Source organism: Desmodus rotundus, chromosome 7, assembly GCF_022682495.2.
Source record: "Desmodus rotundus isolate HL8 chromosome 7, HLdesRot8A.1, whole genome shotgun sequence".
NCBI classification, from domain to species: Eukaryota; Metazoa; Chordata; class Mammalia; order Chiroptera; family Phyllostomidae; genus Desmodus; species Desmodus rotundus.
The window spans coordinates 113,504,995-113,527,781 of record NC_071393.1 but is presented as its reverse complement, the minus strand read 5'-3'; the positions used below and the strand labels follow the sequence as shown (position 1 = coordinate 113,527,781).

The following is a 22,787-nucleotide window of genomic DNA, read 5'->3' as shown; positions in this document are numbered from 1 at the left end:
AGGGAGCACATGTGCAGTACTTTTGTTTCTATTTGTATGCTTAAAATAAAGCACAAATCTTTTGAACAGACTTTTATATTTCTAACACAAGACATAGTCTCATTAGATTTGACATAATTGAAAACATAACACCAAAATTTTAATGGAATATTGTTCCCAATATTAAAAGTAGACGTTTTGTTAATTAGGATACTGGAAAAAATAAAAATGTTTTTGTTCAGTAACTATAGAAGGTGAGAAACTCAACATAAATGTGCATTCAAAAATATGTATATATATCCAACTGGCCATACTTTATCATAAATTAAATAATTTCATTTCATATCATTTACTAGGTCCTGGTGGTTATGAAATAAAAACACCAATTTTTCAGCAATATAAAATAAAATATATATTTTAGTGAAATAATCTAACTGGTTTCAAGTTAAGGTCAGTTATCTCTTATTATTCAACGACTTTCTATTTGTTGAGGAATACTCAGTCTATATTTGTTTATATTAAACAAAGTCAAGATGTTGTATTATTAATTTGGAGTAGAAAAAAATGAAGAGATGGCTTAAGGCATCTATTTACATTTCTAAAACTAACTTAAAGTGATTTTTTCCGAAATCAAATTGGCTACACCCCTCTGATCATTTTGTTTAAGAAGTGCAACATAAGGCATGCATAACGCAATAGGCCCATGGTCACATGCAGAGAAAACCTAAAGAGCATAAAAGTATAGGAGAGAAACTGGAAGAGAGAGAGAACAAAGCTATTTCAACACTTTCCTGGGACTGACAGAACAGGTTAGAACGTCTGTGACATGCATGCTAAGCTCGGTGGAACTTGAAGATACCGTACCTTAGGGGCGATCCGATGAGCAAGGTAGGAGGGGTAGGGTTACTCCCTGCATTGTGCCGGCGCCGTACTGCCTGGCGCCTAAATGTGCTGCGTTCACGGCGAAACGCCACCGCCTCCTCGCTGGCCTGTGCTGCTGCATTAAGACAGACTGAGGTCAAATAGGAGCCTGGGTCGGAGATTTCACTAGCAGCTGAGCCTGTCTCTCTCCCTGGCTTCCCACCCTCAAAGGTGAAGGGAACTTGTTTAACTGAGCTAAATGTTTTTCTTACATACACTGTTAATCCATCATAGTAAGGAATACACAAAACGTTATCCATCGTTTATTTAATGATAATTGTTCCTTTAAAAATAATGTCTTTGACCTATTACCTGGCCTCCCTATCATCTCTTCAACCTCAATTTCCTGTATTAAGATCTATGTTTTTCAAAAAGTCTTATTTATTAGCCCCATATTCCTTTTTTCCCCCCTTTAATTAAGTCAGCCTTCATAACTATTTGTTAGTTCCTACTAACAGCACAGGGCCTTAGTTTCTTACTCTCGTGAGGACAGGAAAAGCGGCAACGACGTAACTTCATTTCTGATGCCCAGGAACAAGGCCCTAAGAGTGCCTCATGTTAGCCTGTGCCACGACGTTGGCAGCATTAACGAAACCGCTGACTGCCAGGATGCACAACTAGTCTGTAAAAAGTTCAATTCAAGGCAGCGAGAACACCTATGAACTGTGAAGTAGTTTGCTGCCATCAAACTTGATTCAACTCTATGCCCCCAGCACTGACCCCTCAACATTAGGATGCAAGTATCAGCAAAAAGGCAAGTATGGAAACTCATAACTTAATCCAAAAGCAATGAAGTACAAACCAAAAACAATACACAATGAGAAAAATCACAGCAATGGCTTAACAGAATTACTACATAAAATTTCACAAGACCATATTAATCGACTTGAGTTTCTAAAACAATACACAAAATGATGTTTATCTGTTTGAATTTAAAACTACTGTTTGCTAGTGACCTAAATAATTTAAGAATCTTTTTGATTTATAGAAAGGATATTTTGAAACGAAATATGACTAAAGACAAAACAACTTAGTATAGAAACATTCTTTCCAAATACATGAAAACTCCCTTTTTTAGTAAGTATGAAATAGATTACAAAACCAAGAATATTATATTTAGATTTCAGTTCTATTGCAAGCCTTCTTCACATATTAAAACATTACTAATTCTTAAATCATTACCCTGCTTAGCAACAGCCATTCCCATCAATTCCAATGCCGATTAATAAACAAAGTATTCTTTTAAATGTTTACATTTCATATCCTCCTCAGGCTGTACCAGTAACTATTCTTTGTGCAGTTAATCCATTATGACTGGCGATACACGGACTACCTCCCAAAGACACAGACTTCTTCGTCTTTAGGCACTGTTTCCATTATTGAAGGAAGGACCAGCACAGAATGAGTTTACACATTTGGCAAGCTACTGCCAGTAAGAAGTGTAAGTCACAAATCACAGGATGCTTATATCATTCATACTTACTTACATACACTTATTTCTTTTTCAGTTCATGCACTACAGTGACATTCGAAAGTTAGGCAGCTAAATAAGAATTAAGCTTTGGATCCAAACCACAATTGATTCTTTGAGCTAATATTTCTTTTCTTTCTTCTCCAGTTTCACTGATAACAGTGAAAATTTTGTTGTGAGAAGACATGATATATAAGCTCACGCATGCAGAAGTTATATATGACTTGTGAGAACAAATGATGCTGATCAAATCTGCTCATCTAGAACCGTGTTGTCTAACACAGTAGCTCTTAGCCATTTGTGGTGAAACTTAACTAAAATTAAATAAAATTTAAAATTCAGTTTATCAGACTCGTGAATCACATTTCAAGTGCTCGGCAGCTACCTGTGGCTAGTGGCTACCACTGTTGTACAGTACAAATAAAGAACATTTCCATCAACATAGAAAGCTGTACAGCACAGTGCTGATTTCGAAAGTCAAGGGCACCTTTTTTTTTACCACAGTCTACAAAGCATATTGTGTGCTTTGCCTGTTTCTGACAACCATGAACCCAGCAAAAGAAAACTGTAACCAGCATGGTCACTAGGGAAAAACATACACCGGCAAGGCAGTCACTGGATGAAGTAAACAAAGCAAAGGAATCGAGCCACTTGGAGGGCAGGGAGACCCAGCTGAGAGACCGCTGTAACTGTCCCTGGCTCTTAGACATCAGTAAGGGAAACTCGGGCTGTGGAATTTAAAATCACTCTTTTAAAATCAATTTAATATTTTTTGAACTTATAGTGAAGATTTCTATTCTACTGTAACAAGCTGTTGGTCAATTTACAGGTCCAGTCACTTCACTGAGAAACTTTCAAACATTCTAATTTTAGATACTTACTTTCAACCAAAATAGCAGAATAAAATTTATACAGATATAATTTATGGAGAATAACTTAATCTATAAGATGTACTGAAATTATTCAGAAGAACTGGGGAAAAAAGCAGTATGTTATCATTGAATACCAAGAACAGGAAATAGGAAAACAGTTTTCTCTACTATCTTCCTCCTACTGATGACTTCATGAAGTTAATTTCAAGTAACAGCTACTTACTCCACAGTATGGGATGAAAAGCCAAACTACAGTGTCCACTTACAGTCAAAATGTACTTTAGCTTCATAAAAGACAATTTCTTTTTGCTATTTACACACCATTTATATTTTGTTATCTACGAAATCACTACACATATTAACGCTTCTTACTTTCTTAACAGTTTTGTAAACAGATCAAGAAGTAACTTTAGGCATCCATTGAACAATGTATTAAAATGGAGTTATGGTTACTGTCTAAGTTGTCCTCTATAATATTCAGCGTATAAATATCTAATGCTAAAAGAATTTTCAAAGTTTAATATAGCAATTACCTTAACAGTATCTAGGATCACACATTCAACTGAAAACACTACATTATTTATGGGCACAACAAATAAGACTAAACAATACCCTTGGGAATGTGCTACTTATACAGAACATTTCTACTTGGCCTAGGGTCCAGAGGGAGTCCAATTCTATTAGAGTCAAGAAAAGTGTCTTTAAAAACGCTTAAAATAATATGCCATAAGCACAGTCACATAAATTACAGCCAAGCTTAATGAAAATTCACCTCCGCAACCCAACTGCAATAAACTCTTTTTGAATTCTTTAACTTTATAAAAGAAAACAACAACAAAATCTTAAAACTGGGAAACTAGACAGCAGAGAGAAAACACTTTAAAACCAAGCTTTGAAGTTGGTATTTTGATATTGCTTAAAACTCAGTATCTCCTGGTTAAAAAAAATGAAATTAACTAGTAAAATAGTAAGAGCACAAAATGCATATAGTAAAGATTTAGAACTCTAGGTACAACTAAATTTTAAGCATGTATAGGCAAAGGAGAAAAAATAACAAAAATTCAAATGATTCAAAAACCATGAATGACGGGACTTATGAAATACTTTCAAGGACATGTATTTAGAAGATGTGGTTTTTAAACATTTTTTTTTTTTATTTACAAGAGTCTTAACATTTTTTTGAGTGCCAGCCTGTGAACCAAAGTGTTGCTGGTTTGATTTCCAGTCAAGGCACATGCCTGAGTTGCGGGCCAGGTCCCTAGCTGGGGGCGTGCAAGAGGCAACCACCCATGGATGTTTCTCGCCCTCTCTTTCTCCCTCCCTTCCCCTCCCTCTAAAATTAAATAAACAAAACCTTAAAAAAAAAGATTCAAATAATTTTTTTAATTTATTGATTTTAGAGAGAGAAAAACATCAATTTGTTGTTCCACTTATTTGTGCATTCATTGGTTGCTTCTTGTATGTGCCCTGACCAAGGATCGAACCTGCAACCTTGGCATATTGGGACAACACTCTAACCAACTGAGCTAGCCTGCCAGAGCCAATATTCATGATTTTGCAAAAAAATTTAAAAGAAATACTTTAGTGTAGGCATGAAATCCATTTTATCTGAACATCTTTTCCCTGTCTTAACTTCCCATGTCAGCCAAGGATGCTGCTAATCCCAGTGTGCAAACATTTATTCTAATACAGAAACATATTTTTTTATAAGCGTCATTTTCTGGGAGGCCAAAGAATGAAAATCTATTGAACACCTTCTCATTCTGAATTAAAATAATTTTCATCTGTAAAAACACTGTAAAGGACTACTCTACTATTTTTTTAATCTTCCCCTGAGGATATATGTTTTATTGATTTTAGAGAGAGGAAGGGACAGAGAAACATCAATGTGAGAGACAAACATTAATTGATTGCCTCCTATTCGCACCCGGACTGGGAATCAAACCTGCAGCCTTTTGGTGTACGAAACAATGTTCCAATTAACTGAGCCACCTGGCCAGATCAAAAAAAAAAAGCACTCTTCTTTTTGACAAGTAAATCAACAAACAGCAACAAATAACAAAATTATTATCTGTGACTTGAGTTGAAGAGAATTTGCATATCCTTACTGCTATTTTCCATAATCCCAGGCAGCCAAACAAAAATAGCTGGGTAGAAGAAATGCTTTTAGAAAATTAAGTAACTCTGGAGTCGTAATTCACACAGAACAATTCCGAAAAGCTACAGTTTAAGAATTACTTTCACAGGTAGTTCGTAATCTGTTTAAATCCTTTGGGAATAGGATGAAAGACATCGGCCCTCTCCAGAAAGCTGCACTCAAAAACAATTTTGCATATATTTTCAGGAGATTCACCTAACAAGGGGCCATTAATGAAGAGCATTTGACATGACATATTCAAAAAAGAAAACTTCCTTACAAATGATTAAAAGGCATCAGTGTCTTCATTTCCATAATATATCTGTAACTTACAAAGCACTTTCACATATTTAAGCTCATTAATCTGATAGTTTTGAGACAAGCATAGACTGTTATTTGTTTTACAATTGAGGAAACTGAGGCACCGTATTAATGGCTTACCAGAGTATCCAGTTAGTAATTAGAGGTGGTCTTAAATTTAACCATTCAATTCTTTATCCAGAACTTCACTGCTTATAGAAAGAAAATACTATCATATCTACTCCTGCCACACAAAATCAGGCATGGGCTGGTTTTCAGACTTCTACATAAAAACACTCATTTGCCTCATCAATAAAATACCACTTTTTGTGATACTATTTTAGGATAATTTTTCCAAGTAACTGACACATCCAAACCTGCCTACTACAGCTAATGAGCATTCTTCTATGTGGCTTTACATGTCTAAGCTTTCTTCTCAGTGTAGACTAATAAAATCTTTCCTTAATGAATTGGGGTCAGTCACAATCAGGGTGGGCAAAAGTAGGCTCACAGTTGTGAGAGCACAAAAGTGTTTATTCCTGTGCTACTATCTATTAATTATTATATTATTTTCCATATGAACAACCATACACATTTATTCTTGTATTATACTATAATACGGCATTAAATTATGATGCTACGGTGTCACTGACCACTATTAAAATTAAAAAGACAATTTGCTCCTGCATTTAATGACCCACGTCATTGCGGTGTTTTGCTTCCGTTTGTATGGTTATTCCAGCTCCTCCTTTAGCGTTAGCAGAGTATTTCATCTGCTGTCATTACTTTTGCCTCTACAGGAGCCCCACCCCTTCTACTAATTTCCTTCTACCTTGCCACGTGGCCTGGAAGATCAGAACATTAACTCACCGGACTCTAGAGTCCCTCTGTCTAGTAAAGTACACAGCTTTAACTTCCATGATCTTGTCTGGGCAGTGGTCTTTGTCTTTCCTAATGTTCAATGATATTTGGGTTCAAAATAACCAACCTTCGATTCCCATGTATGGCACACACCCTCAAAAACTATTTATCGAAAAGATTTGACTTTCTTTGGATAAAGTAATATTCCCTTAAGAAAAGATTATCTTTGGTTCCCAAACACCAAAATATTATAATAGGATCCTATTTGGGGCTTACAGAATGATGACCCAAACATTACACTGGAAATCATTTTCTCAAACAAACAAAAACAGGTTAAGAATTCAGAAAAAAAAATTACAAAAAATAATAGAGTATAAACCTTTGCATTCTGATTGTTTTTTATAATCTGATGACTCATGCAAGAAATAAGTTTAAATGACCCAAAAGAAAATGCTTTTTTAAAAGTAATACAGGCAAGAAAAACAATACTTTTCTATCATATATAACTTATCTGTATTTTACTTTTAAATGTTAGTGAAATTATTAGATATGCTTTATAATTATAAAATTATACAAATTGAGAGCAACAAAAAAAATGCCTTAATTGGAATCTAGGACATTTTTTCTGCCTAAGTAATCACAGAACATTATTGATGAAATATAATTTTAACCAAAGTACTTAATTAATGTTGAGTAGTCCTAGGAAAACAGTTACTTGTTATGCGACTAAATATCAAAAGATTAGTTACATGACATATTGCTGCCAAATAAGATTAAAATCCATATTACTAGATTAGATGTTATAAAAATGCTTTTCTGTTGGTATTATGTTGAGAAATTAGAATTCAGGCATTATTATTTTTACTACTGTCGAGTTACACAAGGGCACAATTAGAATACCTCTAATGATTTCTGTATTCAATCATTTTCTTCTACATTAAGCACAGGATACATTTGCGTAGTGTAATAAACTGGTCCATGCAATAGACACAGCAGCACTGGGTGCCAGGCACTGTGCTGAGTGTTCCGCAGGTAGTGACCCCTTTACTCCTCGCCACAACCCTATGAGGCACAACAGACATTACTATCAACACAATGAACCATCAGGAAGCTAAGGCTTAGAGAAAATAAGCAGCTTCCCTAGAGCCAGGCCTACAGTGGAGCCCATTTGCTAACCAGTATGACTCCATGTCACTGTGTGAGATGAACTCCTATTTTAGAGCATTTTATTACAGTACTTTAAAGTACATTTCCTAAATTCCATCACTAACACCATTCTGCTGGAAAAAACAAAAACAAAAAGAAGTTGGTGAAGAATTCACCAACACCTCCCGATGTATTATGATAAAATCTATTTATGGTTTATGTATAAGGACATGAATGGTAAGCAGTATCCTGTTTTGTTGACACATTTCAGAAGTACAGTATGTAAAGTAGAATAGATAGCCCAGAATAGATTGCTCCTAAATTGTGAGAAAGGATTGTTAAGAATGCAAAACAAATTTTTACCAAGTATTGTAGATGCTATATAATGTTTAAATAATGAGAACCAAAAAATCCCTTCCCGCTACTTCCAATTTTCCAAAAAGCCCAAACAATAAAATGTGATGAAAACCACCTAAATATAAAGCTGCGATACATTTAAGGCAGGTTAGTTATGCTCTCACGTTTAATCTGAACACAGTGAAGCTCAAATAAAAACAGCCCCTACAATGCCTTCCTATGGCAAAAATGTTTAAAGCCCACAGACTATTACATTTATTCCACCAAAGTACATGGAAATTTTTAGTTCGGTTTTCGTTTCTTACTAACAATCAGTGGTTTCTTTGTTTTGAAAAAATAAGAACACAAATAAAACAAAAGCTGGAATCTGGAAAAATGAGGGCTCCTATTAGTCAAAGATCTGCACTGAGAAGCCATAAAGATCTTTCATGTAACTTTTCCTAAAAAACTAATCCACCTTACAATCTCTGTGAAAAGAAAATGACCTTTTAAATACAAAGACATAAAAACTTACTATAATTCTTGTACCTATTTTTTATTATTTACATTTCAACAATATTTAGAACAGCAATATTTTTCTTTCATAGCACATTCACTCTTAAAATTTATTTTAATGACAACTTAAAAATTATGCTGTACTGTAAAACTCCCTGGTTTCTTGCATGCCGTGAACGTATCTGATGTGGTTCGTGTGAGAAACCACTGAAAGCAAATCAGACTCTACGAAGAGAACCATGATCCACGTCAAAGACTCGGGGACGGTTACAATCACTTCCAATGTAATCAGTTCTCCATATTCAGGTTTGACAGACTGTTTTCTTTCTTAGTTTCAAAAGATCATTTTTTACATTCTCATTAGAAATTAATCTTTGTTATAAGCTATTATACCCAAAGAAACAATAGGATGTTTACCACAACATGGACTTTTAAAATACTCTGGGCAAAATTAGAATCCTTTAAGAAAAAAGCACATCTTTGTATTTCAGAATGTTTGTACAAACAAAAAATTCAGCATAACTGTTAATGTTGAATGTTATCACACTGACAGACTATTTAAGCTTTAAAATTAAAAATATAAGCTTGAAAAAAAGGGAATGGGGATGGAGGATAAAAAAGCTACAGTGCTAGCAACAGTTTTCATGTTTCTCATCGTAGTCAAGGACCAGATTCCAAAATAACCAGGACAGAATAAACAAGCTATTCCAGACAGGAGGAAACCCCAAGAAACAACTCTGAAATAAATGAAATGGCCAAGCATACTGATTATATAAAATCACCTCTCAAATTTATACAATTTCCCATACGTTCGAAATAAGCTATCACTTTAACCAAACACCGTCACTGTCGTCACAGAGAGCACCACATACCCACTAACAGACACAAAAGGCCAATAGACTACAAACATTGACTTAATAAACTTTAAGGAAAGTGTAAAGTTACAGAAAAATAAATGTTCTTAATGCCTAAAATCTGAGTAAGAAAAAATAAAACCAAAGAGACACACATAAGGCACCACAAGTTTTCGAAGTACATAGAGCTACAGTAATACAGTATGTGGGGGAAATCTTATATATCAGGCTGGGTTATCTAATTCTGAAACTTTCACTGTGTGTAAGAGATAACGAAAAATGGTGTGGCACCCTCATGAATTTGTCCATTTTGTCGTTGTTATTGTTATACAAAGAAGGAAGAGGACCAATTTTTATTATTCCTAATAAAATATTAACAGGTGGCAACTACTTAGAAAAAGGTGAATGCCATCAAGAATAAATTGATACATTCAAAGAATGCAACTGAAAAAATATTCTCTTGGTGTTCATACCAAAACCTTTTCTAAGATAACCATTTCCGTCTTCATGGAAGAAAGTCTATTTCAGTAACAGAGTGGAAGGGGAGTAATAGCAACACAAAGCTTATTTCAATAAGTACTACTCTAATCAATAGCAGCAGTAATTACAGTGACTCTTGGGGAAGTCTCTTCCTGTAATTTACTTACCTCCACTGACTGCATCTTGCTCTTCACCTTCAGGAAACACCACCTGGCTTGGCAAGCTATTCCTAGATCGAGTGACTGTCTCTAACTGGGAAGCCCGTCCCAATAAAGATAGCTCATCTAGCACCTCTCCCTCTTTGGCCTCGAGATCTGATTTTGAAGTGGTTAAGGGTTTTATACTTTCAGGTGCCATTAGCCTATTGGAGTCATTCAAGCATGCTACTGTGCCGCTGTCCAGGCTCAGCACTCGGGCCCGGGTCTTGGCACTGTTTGTGCTGGAAGTCCGACGTGTTGTCCGCTTTTTGCCAGTTCCTTCGGGACCCAAATGAGCTTTGTGTGTGTGCTCAGAGTCACTGCCCTTTTCTTTAGGGATGTGTTTGGTCTTCAGAGCACTGTACCTGCCCTCGGGAGACTGGCACGAATGAGAAGTGGTGCTAGAAGAGCTATCGCTGCTGAACTGGTGAGCAGACTGAACACTGGATGCTCTGCTCAAGTCACTTTGGTCACTAGAGTCCTCGTCGTGACAGAATATAGCACTGTGTGGCTTGGTACCAGAAACACCTCGAAAGGAAACATAGTCCCTATGCCGACTTGAATCAAAACTGCTGGCTCGTTTTTTACCTGTCCGTCTCCTGCCTGACTTATGGGCAGAGGCTGTCCGGTGGATTAGGCTAGAGGATTTAGGTCGTACATCTCCTTCCTTTTGCTTTCCACCATCTTTCCCAACTTTTGAGTCCACTGGAACAGCGGACTTATTACCCTGCTCCTCTTTGCTTTCAGCAGCTTTCCCAAGCGGTTTGTCCCCCAGCGAAGTAAATTCATTTGCGTGGGGGTTTTTATTGGCTTCTTCGGACGCAGAGGTGCTGAGACCTCTCTGATTGTGCGTATCATCAGAAGTATTAGACTCCTTGGCCTCTTGAACCCCACTATTCGCACTCACTTCCAAGACAGTCTTCTCACTACTAGTCCTTTTGTCACTGGTACAGCTACTCTGGTCCTCCGTGTCGGCACAGCACTCTTTCTTCCTACCACTTTTCTTTCCCACTTGAGGAGACTCCTCGTGCTCCGACAAGATGCTCTCTATGTGTGTGGAGCTGGTCTGCTCGCTTTTATAGCTGCTGACAGTGCTGTTGGTGTCCCGGTCCGTTCCACTGCAGTAGCTCTCTGTTGACCCGCTGCTCCGCGTGCTCAGGCTCCTCAAGCTGTCCATGCTTTTGTCTGCTTTCAAAGGTTTGCTCTTCCCACTTTTGGTAGGTGGCTGAGAATTACTGGTTTTCAGCTCACCAACAAGCTGAAATTCCCCAGATAAATGAGAATTTTCCACCAAGGATTCTCTGGATCCAGAATGAGGTTTAGAAGATTCTAACTCACTAACTGGATCTAGCCCACGTCTTTGCTGATACAGAGGGAAGTCGTTCAGTGAAGTATCTGGAAAAGCCACAGCAGAGCTAGAGGTCCGTGGCACGCCTCGTGGCCGGTGATCTTTCCTGTACGAGTGTGAATGTAAAGGGACAAGGGAGGCTACTTCTGTGTCACAGGCGCTGGACAGAGACTGATCGACATGGTGGTGGTGGCTGTGACCTGGCAGGCTCACTTTGTCGCTGCAATCCCTTGGCAAGTCCTGTCCACAAGAGGATAAGGAAGGCTGAATGGAGATGAAGGAATCATTGGAGACCAGACGGAAGAGCTTCCGGTCAGTTGCCAAATCTGTTTCAAACACATATTTGGAAATGTTAACCCAAATCCATGATCTCCTTTTCTATTGTTTAACAATGGAAAGAATTCAGAGCATACAGTAAATCAAGTATAAACAGTTTCTCCAGTAATTCACTAGCTAACAATTGGCCAGTCATTCCAAAGAGCTGGTTTCCGTTTCACAGCTGCACAAGAAAGCGGTCTCCTGACGGAATGAACTAACGGCCTCAGAAAAGGTTCTACAGCTGATCAACAGCAAGAGGCAACAAAGGACTGTACTTTAGATGGACCTAGACTTTCATGGGAGCTGTCTCTAACTCACTGCCTGGGTAACCCTGGACTACCTTGCTAAGCCTCTGCTTTCTAATCTATAAAATGCAGCATCCATCTCACTGAGCAGCACCATGGAATAACTGAGATATGACCTACAGTGCCTAGCATGGTGTCTGGCACAATTCATGGGAGCTTTCATTATTTTACCTAACATAATACAAAAATCGTTTTGAAAAACTAATGACTATTTCACAAATCAACAAAAACCTAGGATCATTAGAAACAGGAAAAAAAAATCAAAAGGCTGACCAATACCCAAATGAGATAATATCTTGATGTTGATAATGACTAAAAGATTAAAACAGTAATTACGTGGCAAAATATTACTCTTTTTCATTTCACTGTTGATAGAACAATTGCAAAATGCCTCATGAAAAAGATATATATCCCCTTATACCTGTAAGACTATTCCTTTAACCCTCCGTTTAGGGCAGCGGATTAGTGACCTGAGTGACCACATATACTATGTGTGCAGACATAAATGTAAATAAACCACCTACCTACCTACTTACATTGTAATTTTTCTTGAAATATAGCTTGACAACCAAATTGCCACAATAGCTTATTTTTAATACGCTTTTGAGATACAAGATGGTTGAATCTGCTGTTAATTCAATAAAAAGAAAAGTTATTCTTATTTGTCATAACTCCTTAGAAAAAAGTACAATAGATTCTGTTGCAAGTAGGACTCTTCCCAGTAGAATTTCAACAATAAATGCACAGAGTTCCCCTGAGATTAATATATTATAAGAATAAATTATTAGAAATGTGTATTTTTTTAAAAATCCAAATCTGGATTAGATCTACATAATTAAAAACTTGAGAGAGTCTCTAGCATGTACCATAGAAACTGTGATTTACAAATGGCCTATTAGGCTTTATCTTATGTTTTAAAGTCCTTAAGGTAAGTAAAACCCGGGTTATTTGTCATTTGTCCAAAACAACTGTCACTGTGCTTGGGGTCCTATATTGTCTAAACACCAAAATCTGAAAGTTAGCACTTTATTTACTTGTTGCAGTATGAAATTATAAAGTTATTGCTAAAAACTCTGTTTCTAATAAGCATCTACAGAATGGTGTGATATTCACATTTCAAGGTTATGAATTTTATAGAACAAAACTGAATTGAACAAGTAGCTGAAAGGTCACCAATTCTAATATAGAACAAAACTTTTTTAAATGCTAACAATCAAAATCAATTCCCAAGACGTTAATAAAGCAGAAATTTAAGTTCTTCATTTTAAAAAAGAGTCAAACTTACTTTAGTACATGCACTCTTTTCAACATTGCTAAATAAATGTAGTTTAAAAAGTTTTTTAGGTAGTTTCAGGAAACTTTTTAGCAAACATGCTTTCTTAGATATTTTTCTTTTGGTAGTAGTAAAAGACAGGCTCAGATCAATACAGAGAGATACTGTTTTCCATGTAATTAGACTTCTCCCCATGACTGCCCCTAGTGGATTTCGGGGTAAGACATGCTCGCAGACTGCTTATAGCGGTACTTACTAACTGGTATAACCTTCTGTAAGGCAAACAGGCAATACAGCCAAAGCCTTCCAAAAGTATATTCACCCACAATCGGTAAGCTATTTCCAGACATTGTTGCTAAAGGATAAAACCAAATATGTATCTAGGTTTTAGCAAAAATTTATTCCTCTCATGTTCTTATTAAACTTCTTAAAACACACAAAAAAGTAAAAGTCTCCAAAAAAATGGCTGAATAAATTATGGTGTCTATTAATAATATCATGCAGGCACTAAAATTTTTTTCAAAAATTATGTAATAATAGGAGAAAATACTTAAGTGACAAAGATGGCACTATATTAAAGTATTCAATCTGTAAGAGCTAAAAAGAATACTAAGGGTATGTGTACATGTTTGTAGGAATATTAAAAGTAATATGCCATATCTATCCATAAAAAGGAATAAGGTCCTAATACATGCTACAACATGCCAAACAAAAGAAACAGACACAAAAAGCCACACATTAGACAATTTCATTTATATGAAATGTCCAGAATGGGCAAATGCACAGAGAGAAAATAAACCAGTGGTTGCCAAGGGCTGGCTTAAGAAAGAAATGTGGAGTATAATGGGTTTAGGCTTCTTCTGGGGATAATAAAAATAATCTGGAATTGGATAGTGGTGATAGGTATATAACCTTGAGAATATACTAAAAACTACAGAATTTTACACTTTAGAAGGGTGAGTTTTATGGTATGTGAATTACATCACAATAAAATATAAGAAAAAGTGATACAACAAAAAATATTAACAGTAGTTATCTCAGTGGCAGTAGTATGAATTATTTTCTTCATATATAACTATTTTCTAAAATTAGCATATGCTACTTTTGTAAATAAAAATCACACTTTCTTCTTCTTTTCTGGATCATCCCCATCAACTATATATCTAAAAAAGAGCTGTTATTTCTCCTATATATTCTTCCAAAATCCAAATCTCCTCTTTATCATCCCTTCTCCTCCTATCATCTTATATTTCTGATCCCCTTTACATAAATTCACCAGAGGAGAAGTCTATGTTCTCGCTTTTCAATACTTTTCCTCTAATTCTCTCTTACATTCTAATCCCATTCCATTAAGACGCTTATCAAAGTCATCACAAACCTCTGCACTGTTAAACAGTCAAGTCTGGGTCTGCTATCACTTGACCTATCAGCAACAAGTGACAGAACTGACCAGGACCACTTCCCTTGAAGCACTGGCTACAACACTCCCAGCTTTCTTCTGCCTCACCAGCTGATACGCTCAGCCTCCTGGACTTACTCGGCTGGAGTGGTTCAGGGCGCAATGCTTGGCACTTTCCATTTTTCTATCTCTGGTCTCTCCTTTCCATAGAAAACTCATTTTTCTGGCCCCATAACTAAAATTCAGAAATACTTGTAACTACTTCCTCCATCTTCTACCCAGCCCCCTACTCATATGGGGATGGGCTAAAGTTCTGATCTTGAGTGGAGAAATCATGAATGAATCTGGAGAGGGGAACTGCAGGTAATCTCCTCCTAGAAGTGAAAAAGAAGAGTACACATCTCCACTTGCTCAGTTTTCTCCCAATTATCCTGACTCATGCTGATAAAACAAGTGCCAGCTAATCAACTAACCAACTAACTAAAGGTCAATGTCCTGTAAATCCAAACCATCCGGGGAAACAGAAGAACCCCGACAGATATTTAAGCCAGAATGGACAATTGCCACTAGGTGGTGCCAAACCGCAGCCCAGACAAACACCGATTTGGATCTCCGAGGCAGGCTATCTCATGTCCAAACTGGCTAAGCATGCAGGCTTGCCCTGTTCGTTTGTGAACATCATGATAACACAACCCTACAAGTGACATGACTGAACTTTATGGTATTTATGTATTGACACTCCTAATTTTAAAATCTGAACCCAGGCTTCTTAACTGAAATCCAGATCTAATTATCTAATCATTGCCACTTAGAGGTCTATCAGCACCTCATACCTGAGGTGCCCCAAACTGAACTCCCTATCTTACCCTCCTCCTCCCTGCTCTCCCTATCCCTAAATCTGCCCCTTCTCAGTCTTCCCCCTTTCAGTTAACAGGGACTCCACCCTCCTCAGTGCTTAACCCCAAACCTCAGGGTCATCCATGACTATGATTCCTCTTACAGGATACATCCAAATCCATCAGCATCAACACACCCTCTCATCAGTATCTTCTATACCCAGTCCGACTTACTTCGTAATACCCTAATCTGTGTCCTGAATTACTGCAATACTCTACTAACTGAACTCCTTGCTCCAGCCTTTGCCCCTTAACATATTCTCAACATAGGAGTCAAGTGATTCTATTAAAATATAACAGATCGTGCATGACACGCATCTGTGCAAAACTTTTAGCAGTTCCTGATCTCGCTGGAAATTAAAACCACAATCTTTAAAATGGCTTATAAGACCACGATTTGTCCCATCACTTACTCTACACCACCCACACTATATCTCAAGCCTGACAGGCCTGTTCCTACTTAAGGACTTTTGGAGGGAGACCCCTTCCCCTCAAATATCTTGATAACTCACTCTTCACCTCCTTGGCGTCTTTGGTCTCAGTGAGGCTTTTGCTCGACCGCTCTATTGAAAAGTACAATTTCCCAGCCCCAGCACCTCCCTGTCCTCTGTCTCTATTACTGTATGTAGTTACACATATACTAGTGTAATTCCACACAAATAGTATGGAAGTTATGTGAGAGTAGAAATTTTTATCTTTTGTTCACTGATTTATTTCCAGTACTTTGAATGGTGCTGAACATGTAATGAGTACTAGACGATGTTACATGTTAACTATGTAAGAAAACGTTCTGTGATAAAAACAAGTTATAAACTTACATGAAAGCAGAACAGTACAGTATTAGAAGCATAATTCAAAACTAGATTTCAATGATAGGATTGCCACTCTGTAGCTGTATGACTGGCAAGTTTCTTGTAAGTTCTTTCTAAGCCAGGAGTGTCAAACTCATTTTCACTGGGGGCCACATCAGCTTCTCAGTTGCCTTCAAAGGGCCGAATGTAATTTTAGGACTGTATAAATGTAACTGCTCCTTAACAGTTAAGCAAGAGCTCGGTGTTGCCACCGGGTAGAAACAAGGTGCTGGGCGGGATAAAACAAGGTGGAGGGCGGGATTCGGCCCGCGGGCCTTGTGTTTGCCACCTGTGCTCTAAGCCATGATGTGTTCATCTGTAAAGTGAGAATAACAACAGTATTAACAGTAAATGCTTACAGTAAAGATTAACTGGGTGAGTGCCGTATGAAGGCTGAAAAGAAGACCTAAACCAGGGGTTAACAAACTAAGGCCTGCAGGGGCCACATAACACAGCCATGCCGCTCATTTATGTGTTATTTATGGCCCCTTTTACTCTACAACGCAGAGCTGAGTAGTCGCAAGAGACCTTTCAGCCTAAAAGGCTATCTGTTTATAGAAAAAGGTTACTGACCCCTAACCTAGATAACGGTATGCACTCAGTAAGTGTTAGACATCATTATCTAAGTCAGTAAGTACCTGCAAGGGTAGGTCTGTGTGTATTCATTCTTAACCGGCCACACTACAAAATTCTCGCTTGTGCATGGTGCTTTCCAGATATAAAGCAAAAAGATGCATGACCCCTAAATGCACTAGCCTCTCCGAGATCAATAATTAGTTTTTCAGACATTTTGATAATTAAATATTAGAGAAGAAAACGTAATTCTCAAACCAATCAATTTATCTTTACTTTCTATGAGAAAACAGTTTCCATATCATACAGTATGTTTAAGAGTATTTGGGGAGGGGGGGATAGGTTGGCAGGGGTAGTCCACAAAGGCAAATAAACAAGGGGGTACTACAATTCTAAAACAGCAGGGTTACAGTGATACACTTAAAATTCCAACTACCTGAAACAAAATACAGTTGTTAGAATTGAACCTGTATTAATGGGAAAATTTCACAACTTAGTGATCTATTTGTAACTTCATAAATAAGTTTCATAACTAATTACAGGAAATTTATCAGTCTGCCTACCTACCAAACATCGCCAACAGGCTAATAATAACAACGGGCTGGGACTAGGGGGACAATTTCCTGTCCCACTGATTATGACCTGGGATAGTCTCCACTTGAAAATCAGGATGACATATACATCCTTTCATGTCTGAATAAAAATCAGACATGAATATGTGGCAGTCCTTTAAAAAAACTCCAAGAAAATCCAAAATACTCATTTATAATGGAGTTGAATAAGGAGGGAAAAAAATCACTTAAATCCAAAATTTCTATTAAAAATCTACTTACAGGAGGCAGACACCATGTTGGTGGCAAACATATAGTTTCTCAGAAACTCCAACAGCAAGTTATTTCTCATAAAACATATTGTTAGACAAGATATGAAGCAGTTGGCATTGAGAGATCTTACTGAATAGGAAAAAAAAGTTTTACATACTAGGTTATCACTAAGCAAGATGCTTTGACCAGCTAAAGGAATAGCAGGCTCTTATCTCCCATCTCATGCTCACCCTAGGGCATATGCTGATAAAATTTCTCTCTTCATGTTTAGTTGGCAGCACATGTACAACTGAATTCCAGACAGCTAAAAGTACTTAATGGCACTGTATTACTGTTATCCTAGTAAGTAACTTTATTTTAATCTTTTTCTTAAAAAACACGTAATAAATTATTAAATCATCTGCCAAAATGTGAGCAGCACATTCTACAAACTCACCCTGGTCACCTCACTCTGTAATGTCACTGTGAAGCATAATGTTCTTACCTTGTTCTTCACTTCCTTCCTTACAAAGACTAGAGCTCTGGCCCAGACTTAAACTGATATCGTCAGAAGTCTTAGCAGTGTCTGTATCTCCTACAAAGGTAAGACAAATGTGTGAAGACATTATATTAAAAGTAATGACTGTACAGTATGGCATAACAAGGAAGGGCATCGAGGAGTATAGCAAGTATCTGCCACATCAGTTTGCTACACACTGTATTAGTGTACTGCATCTACTGAAGCAGCAGACTGTCAGGCCACACAACTATCCTAACAGCACTATAAGCAAAATAATACGGAAAGTGTCACACTGTTAGCTAATAAACCTATTTCTTTTCTTAAAAAAAGCAGTTTTTTAAAAAAATAAAGATCATGTAATAACTTGAAACAACAAAAATTTCTTTCCCAGGGCAAATTAGCTAGCTAAAAAATTATAGGGAAAAAATAATATAATTTATCAGAAATAAGTGTACAAAATAGAAGGCATGTATCAAATGCACAGAAAAACATTTACCTTTTTTTAGTATCTCATTTGCAGCCAATTTAAAGGATCCACATTAAATTACTCAATTTTCCATGAACCTCACTAAAACCCACACAAAAAAGTACTTTCCCTCGAGGCAAGAAGTTTCTTTATAGATCAAAATTTACAATCCATGCAATGCAATGAAAATGGTCAAATACTTTTGGGAAATTTGGGTGATGAAAAGGAAACACAATATAAATCAAGTAGCCTTTAATATAAGATATGTAATTTTATCTACAAAATAATTTCAAGAACAATTCTTCATTACATGCAAATATAAAATGCTCAGTTCTCTATATTTATTCCAACCAAAAATGACATGGAAAGTCAGAGACAACTTTCAAGTTAGATCACATCTACCTTTAATAGTTGCTGCTGTTCCAAGACGAGAGGAACCAGATCCAATCTGAAAACATGACATGAAATAAGTAAAACTAATTAAAGTGCTAGCTCTGTCATTACCAATGTACACTAGCAAGATAATCAAATGGAATTATTATGTTATCAAAGCACAGTATCAGTAACCTTTATCAGGAGGAAAAGACCCGCCCAGGCATTTTTACTGCAGAGCCGCAGACCTGCCTGCCATGGCACGTACTGTGTCTACATCACAGATGCGCTGGGCACAGAGTCACTGGGTCCCTCTGCACGCTCGAGACTCCTGGAGCGCCCAGGGCAGGGTGCCTCCCACCTTGAGCAATTTATTTCACGCTATTATTACCACTTTTCATACTGCACCATGACATGTTCGTGTTATAAACAAAAGCCAAATTGGGTGTTGAGTCTATCTGAAGTAACTTTAGACTTGCCAGGATATATAAAGGGGCGGTTTTGAGGACAAAACAATATATGCAACAAAAAGCAACCTTAATCTTCAACTGTCAAATTGTGAATGAATCAATATGCAATTTCCTCAATCCCAGACAAAAAAGTAACTACTTCTTTGTAAACTGCTAAAACATGTTTATAAAAGAATGAAAAACTACGGCATCCATGAAAAATGAACTTTTAGCAAAAACTAAACAGAAAACTAAAATCTACTCAACTTTTGGTGCTTATATTAAAGATGATACAACACTTCCCTAAAACTTCACAGCCATCATTTATTATACTACTATAAAAATTATATAAACAAATACCACAAACTCCACAAATACCTCGAGGAAACAAAATGTAACAACATGATAGTTACTAAATTAACAAGTCTTAGTAAATCTTTCTGTAATCTGTTTTCAAGGGAGTCAAGAAGAGAACACTCACACAAATTTAACATCTTAGAATAAAATTTAAAACTTTCAAATGATATTATATATTTTATTAAATCTATCCTTTCATTAATTCAATGCAACAGAAATACACAATGAGAAATGTTCTCAAAATATAGGTAAATATTGAACTGGAAGGGGCATGGACGATATTCTTGATCTGGATAGCAATTAAATTGGTGTGTGTTTATGTATACAGTATATACATGTGTGTAAAAATCCAGAGTTGTACACTTAAGGTATGTATACTATGCTATATGAAACATATATGGCAGTAAAAATAAGCACACACATGCATGTTAAAACTAATAAATTCTTTATATAACTGATAAAAAATGAGCTTTGCAATATTTTAAACTGTTTATTAAGCTGTATGCACAGGAAAAATTGTACTTAACGTGAAAACTCAGTTAAAAACTAGAATATTAACAAAAGATATTAATAAACAATAAAAAATTATTAATAAGATAAACCCGAACACCAAATGACTACTGCAGACAGGAGAATTCCTAAGACCCCTATCAAGAGGAGAGGAAAAGGCAAAATAGTATCATACAGGTTTCTACCTGGTTACTTGGGTCCAGGCCAGCATAAGAATTTCTTGAACTGCAACCAACTGGTGGTGTGGCTTCTCGAATGAACTCAGACATTTCAATCCCTCCACCAGGATCACTGTTGAAAAAAACAAGTAAAAGAGAGTAACTACCATTATTCTGCCACCAATGATTCCTTTTTATTATTTTTTTCAAAGTAAAGAAGTTCTGGTTTTTAATAGAGCAAATTAAAAAAAAAAGGAATGATCACTCTTCACTTATAAGTCTAATAATTTGAACTATTTTATAATCACATCACTACTTTAAAATAATTTTTACAACTCTCCTGAACTCTCTACACTCAATCCAACATTAGAAACTGACCTTAATTAGAATTACAGCATACTAAATATGGCATATATTTTACAATATAGGCTATATGCACACTATAGCAAAGAAATGATTTTGCTTCCTAAGAGCAAAGAGAAATCAATCATTGTAAATACAGAAAGTAGCCCTGGCTGGTGCAGCTCAGTGGATTGAGTGCCAGCCTGCAAACCAAAGGGTAGCCGGTTTGATTCCCAGTCAGGGCACTAATGCCTAGGTTGTGGGCCAGGTCCCCAGTGGGGGGCGTGTGAGAGCCAACCACACATTAATGTTTCTCTCCCTATCTTCCTCTCTTCCCCCTCTCTAAAAATAAATAAATAAATATCTTTTTAAAAACACACAGAAAGTAATCAGATCTTACTGCACCGCTCTCAGGAGCGGTCTGACCGAGCTGCATGACACAAAGATGAACAGGCAAGGGAACAGTTGGCCTGGTCACGCTATTTGCATCTGTATTTTTTAAGTTAACAGTACTTAACTGGGATACAAACTTGTTTACAGAAATGGAAACCTATGATTTTAGATTCTGTGTAGGAGTTAGAAGGCTTAAGTTGTATAAAATGACGCTCACTATATAGTACCAATAGGTACTAGAGAAAAGAGAGAAAAGTTCTCAGTTCGAAGAACTGAGGAGGTCCACATATTGTCCTTAAAGAGAATGGGATTCCCCCAAATTAGAAAAAAAAAAAAAAAAAAAAAGATCACACCAAATTTGTAAAGCTTACAAAGTTTTAAAATAAAGTTCCTTAGGAACACAACTTTTGAAAAACTCTGGCCTAAAAGTTATCATAGTCCTATTTTTTCCCCCAAAGATTTTTACTTATTCTATCTGGTATATACAACAGAGCAAGTACACAATGAAATGTTTAGCTATTACTATCGAGGAAAAAAATTCAGTATATATGCTGGGTATTATAGTAGAGATGAACTTTCTTGCCATCCAGCACCTAATTCAACCTCCTCATTAACGAACAAGAAAAAGCAACCCAAAATTCTTCTGGTGAACCAACCACCTAATCCCAAACTCGTAAGATTTTGGGTAAGACTGACCCCATCCTCAGGTTTGTGAGTGAGTTCTACTATCCAAAGTCAATTAGCACATCCTCGTCTCCTGGTCATAGAGTTTAATTCTAGAACAAGTACACGACCCAACTCAGGCTAGCATGAATCAGGCCAGGAGTTTTTGATTGCTGAGAGAGGAAATTTCTATCTGCTGAGAAGACTTAACGCCTATTTTATTTTTTCCTACAAAAGGAAAAGAGCACAGCCTGGTGAAGGAAGCACGACTATGACATGATTGTTTGAAACCACACCTGGACATGTTTGAGGACATCCCTTACGTATGGATTTTCATGTGAGCCACAAACTCCCTTAGCCTATGTGGGTGGGTTATTCTGACAGCTGCAATCAAAAGATACAGGCAAAATAGAATTTGCATATAAAGACGGCTTCCACGTAAACATTTACCACTATAGCAATTTGAATCCTCGTGTGTTCTATTAATGGCTTCAGAACTATCACGTCACCCTCTGTGCTTAAGGAGTTCTTAACTCTAGGCTACCGATGAAAATTAGGTAATGCTCAATAAGCAAAATCATCTTTCTAACTTACTATCCGTTTATAAACATAAAACATACTAGGACTCAGTTACAAATTTTATGACCAGCCCTGACCAGTGTGGCTCAGACGGTTGGGCGGCGTCCCACAAAGCACGAGGTCACCAGTTTGACTCCCAATC

The 22,787-nt window shown here is 36.8% G+C and overlaps 1 protein-coding gene across 5 annotated transcripts in view; it reads right to left on the bottom strand.

Moving 5' to 3' along the window:
- PCNX1 (pecanex 1) overlaps positions 1-22,787 on the bottom strand; it is a 139,537-nt gene that overhangs the window by 78,755 nt on the left and 37,995 nt on the right. For 2 of the 5 annotated variants that reach the window (XM_053928457.2, XM_024568468.4), the window contains exons 3-7: positions 20,696-20,801; positions 19,225-19,270; positions 18,342-18,431; positions 10,041-11,744; positions 844-976 (exon numbers count right to left, since the gene is read on the bottom strand). In XM_053928457.2, the coding sequence (XP_053784432.1) occupies positions 844-976; positions 10,041-11,744; positions 18,342-18,431; positions 19,225-19,270; positions 20,696-20,801 (2,079 nt within the window). The remainder of the gene's footprint in view (positions 1-843; positions 977-10,040; positions 11,745-18,341; positions 18,432-19,224; positions 19,271-20,695; positions 20,802-22,787) is intronic. The other 3 variants (XM_024568469.4, XM_053928459.2, XM_045202137.3) reach the window with 2 other exon arrangements.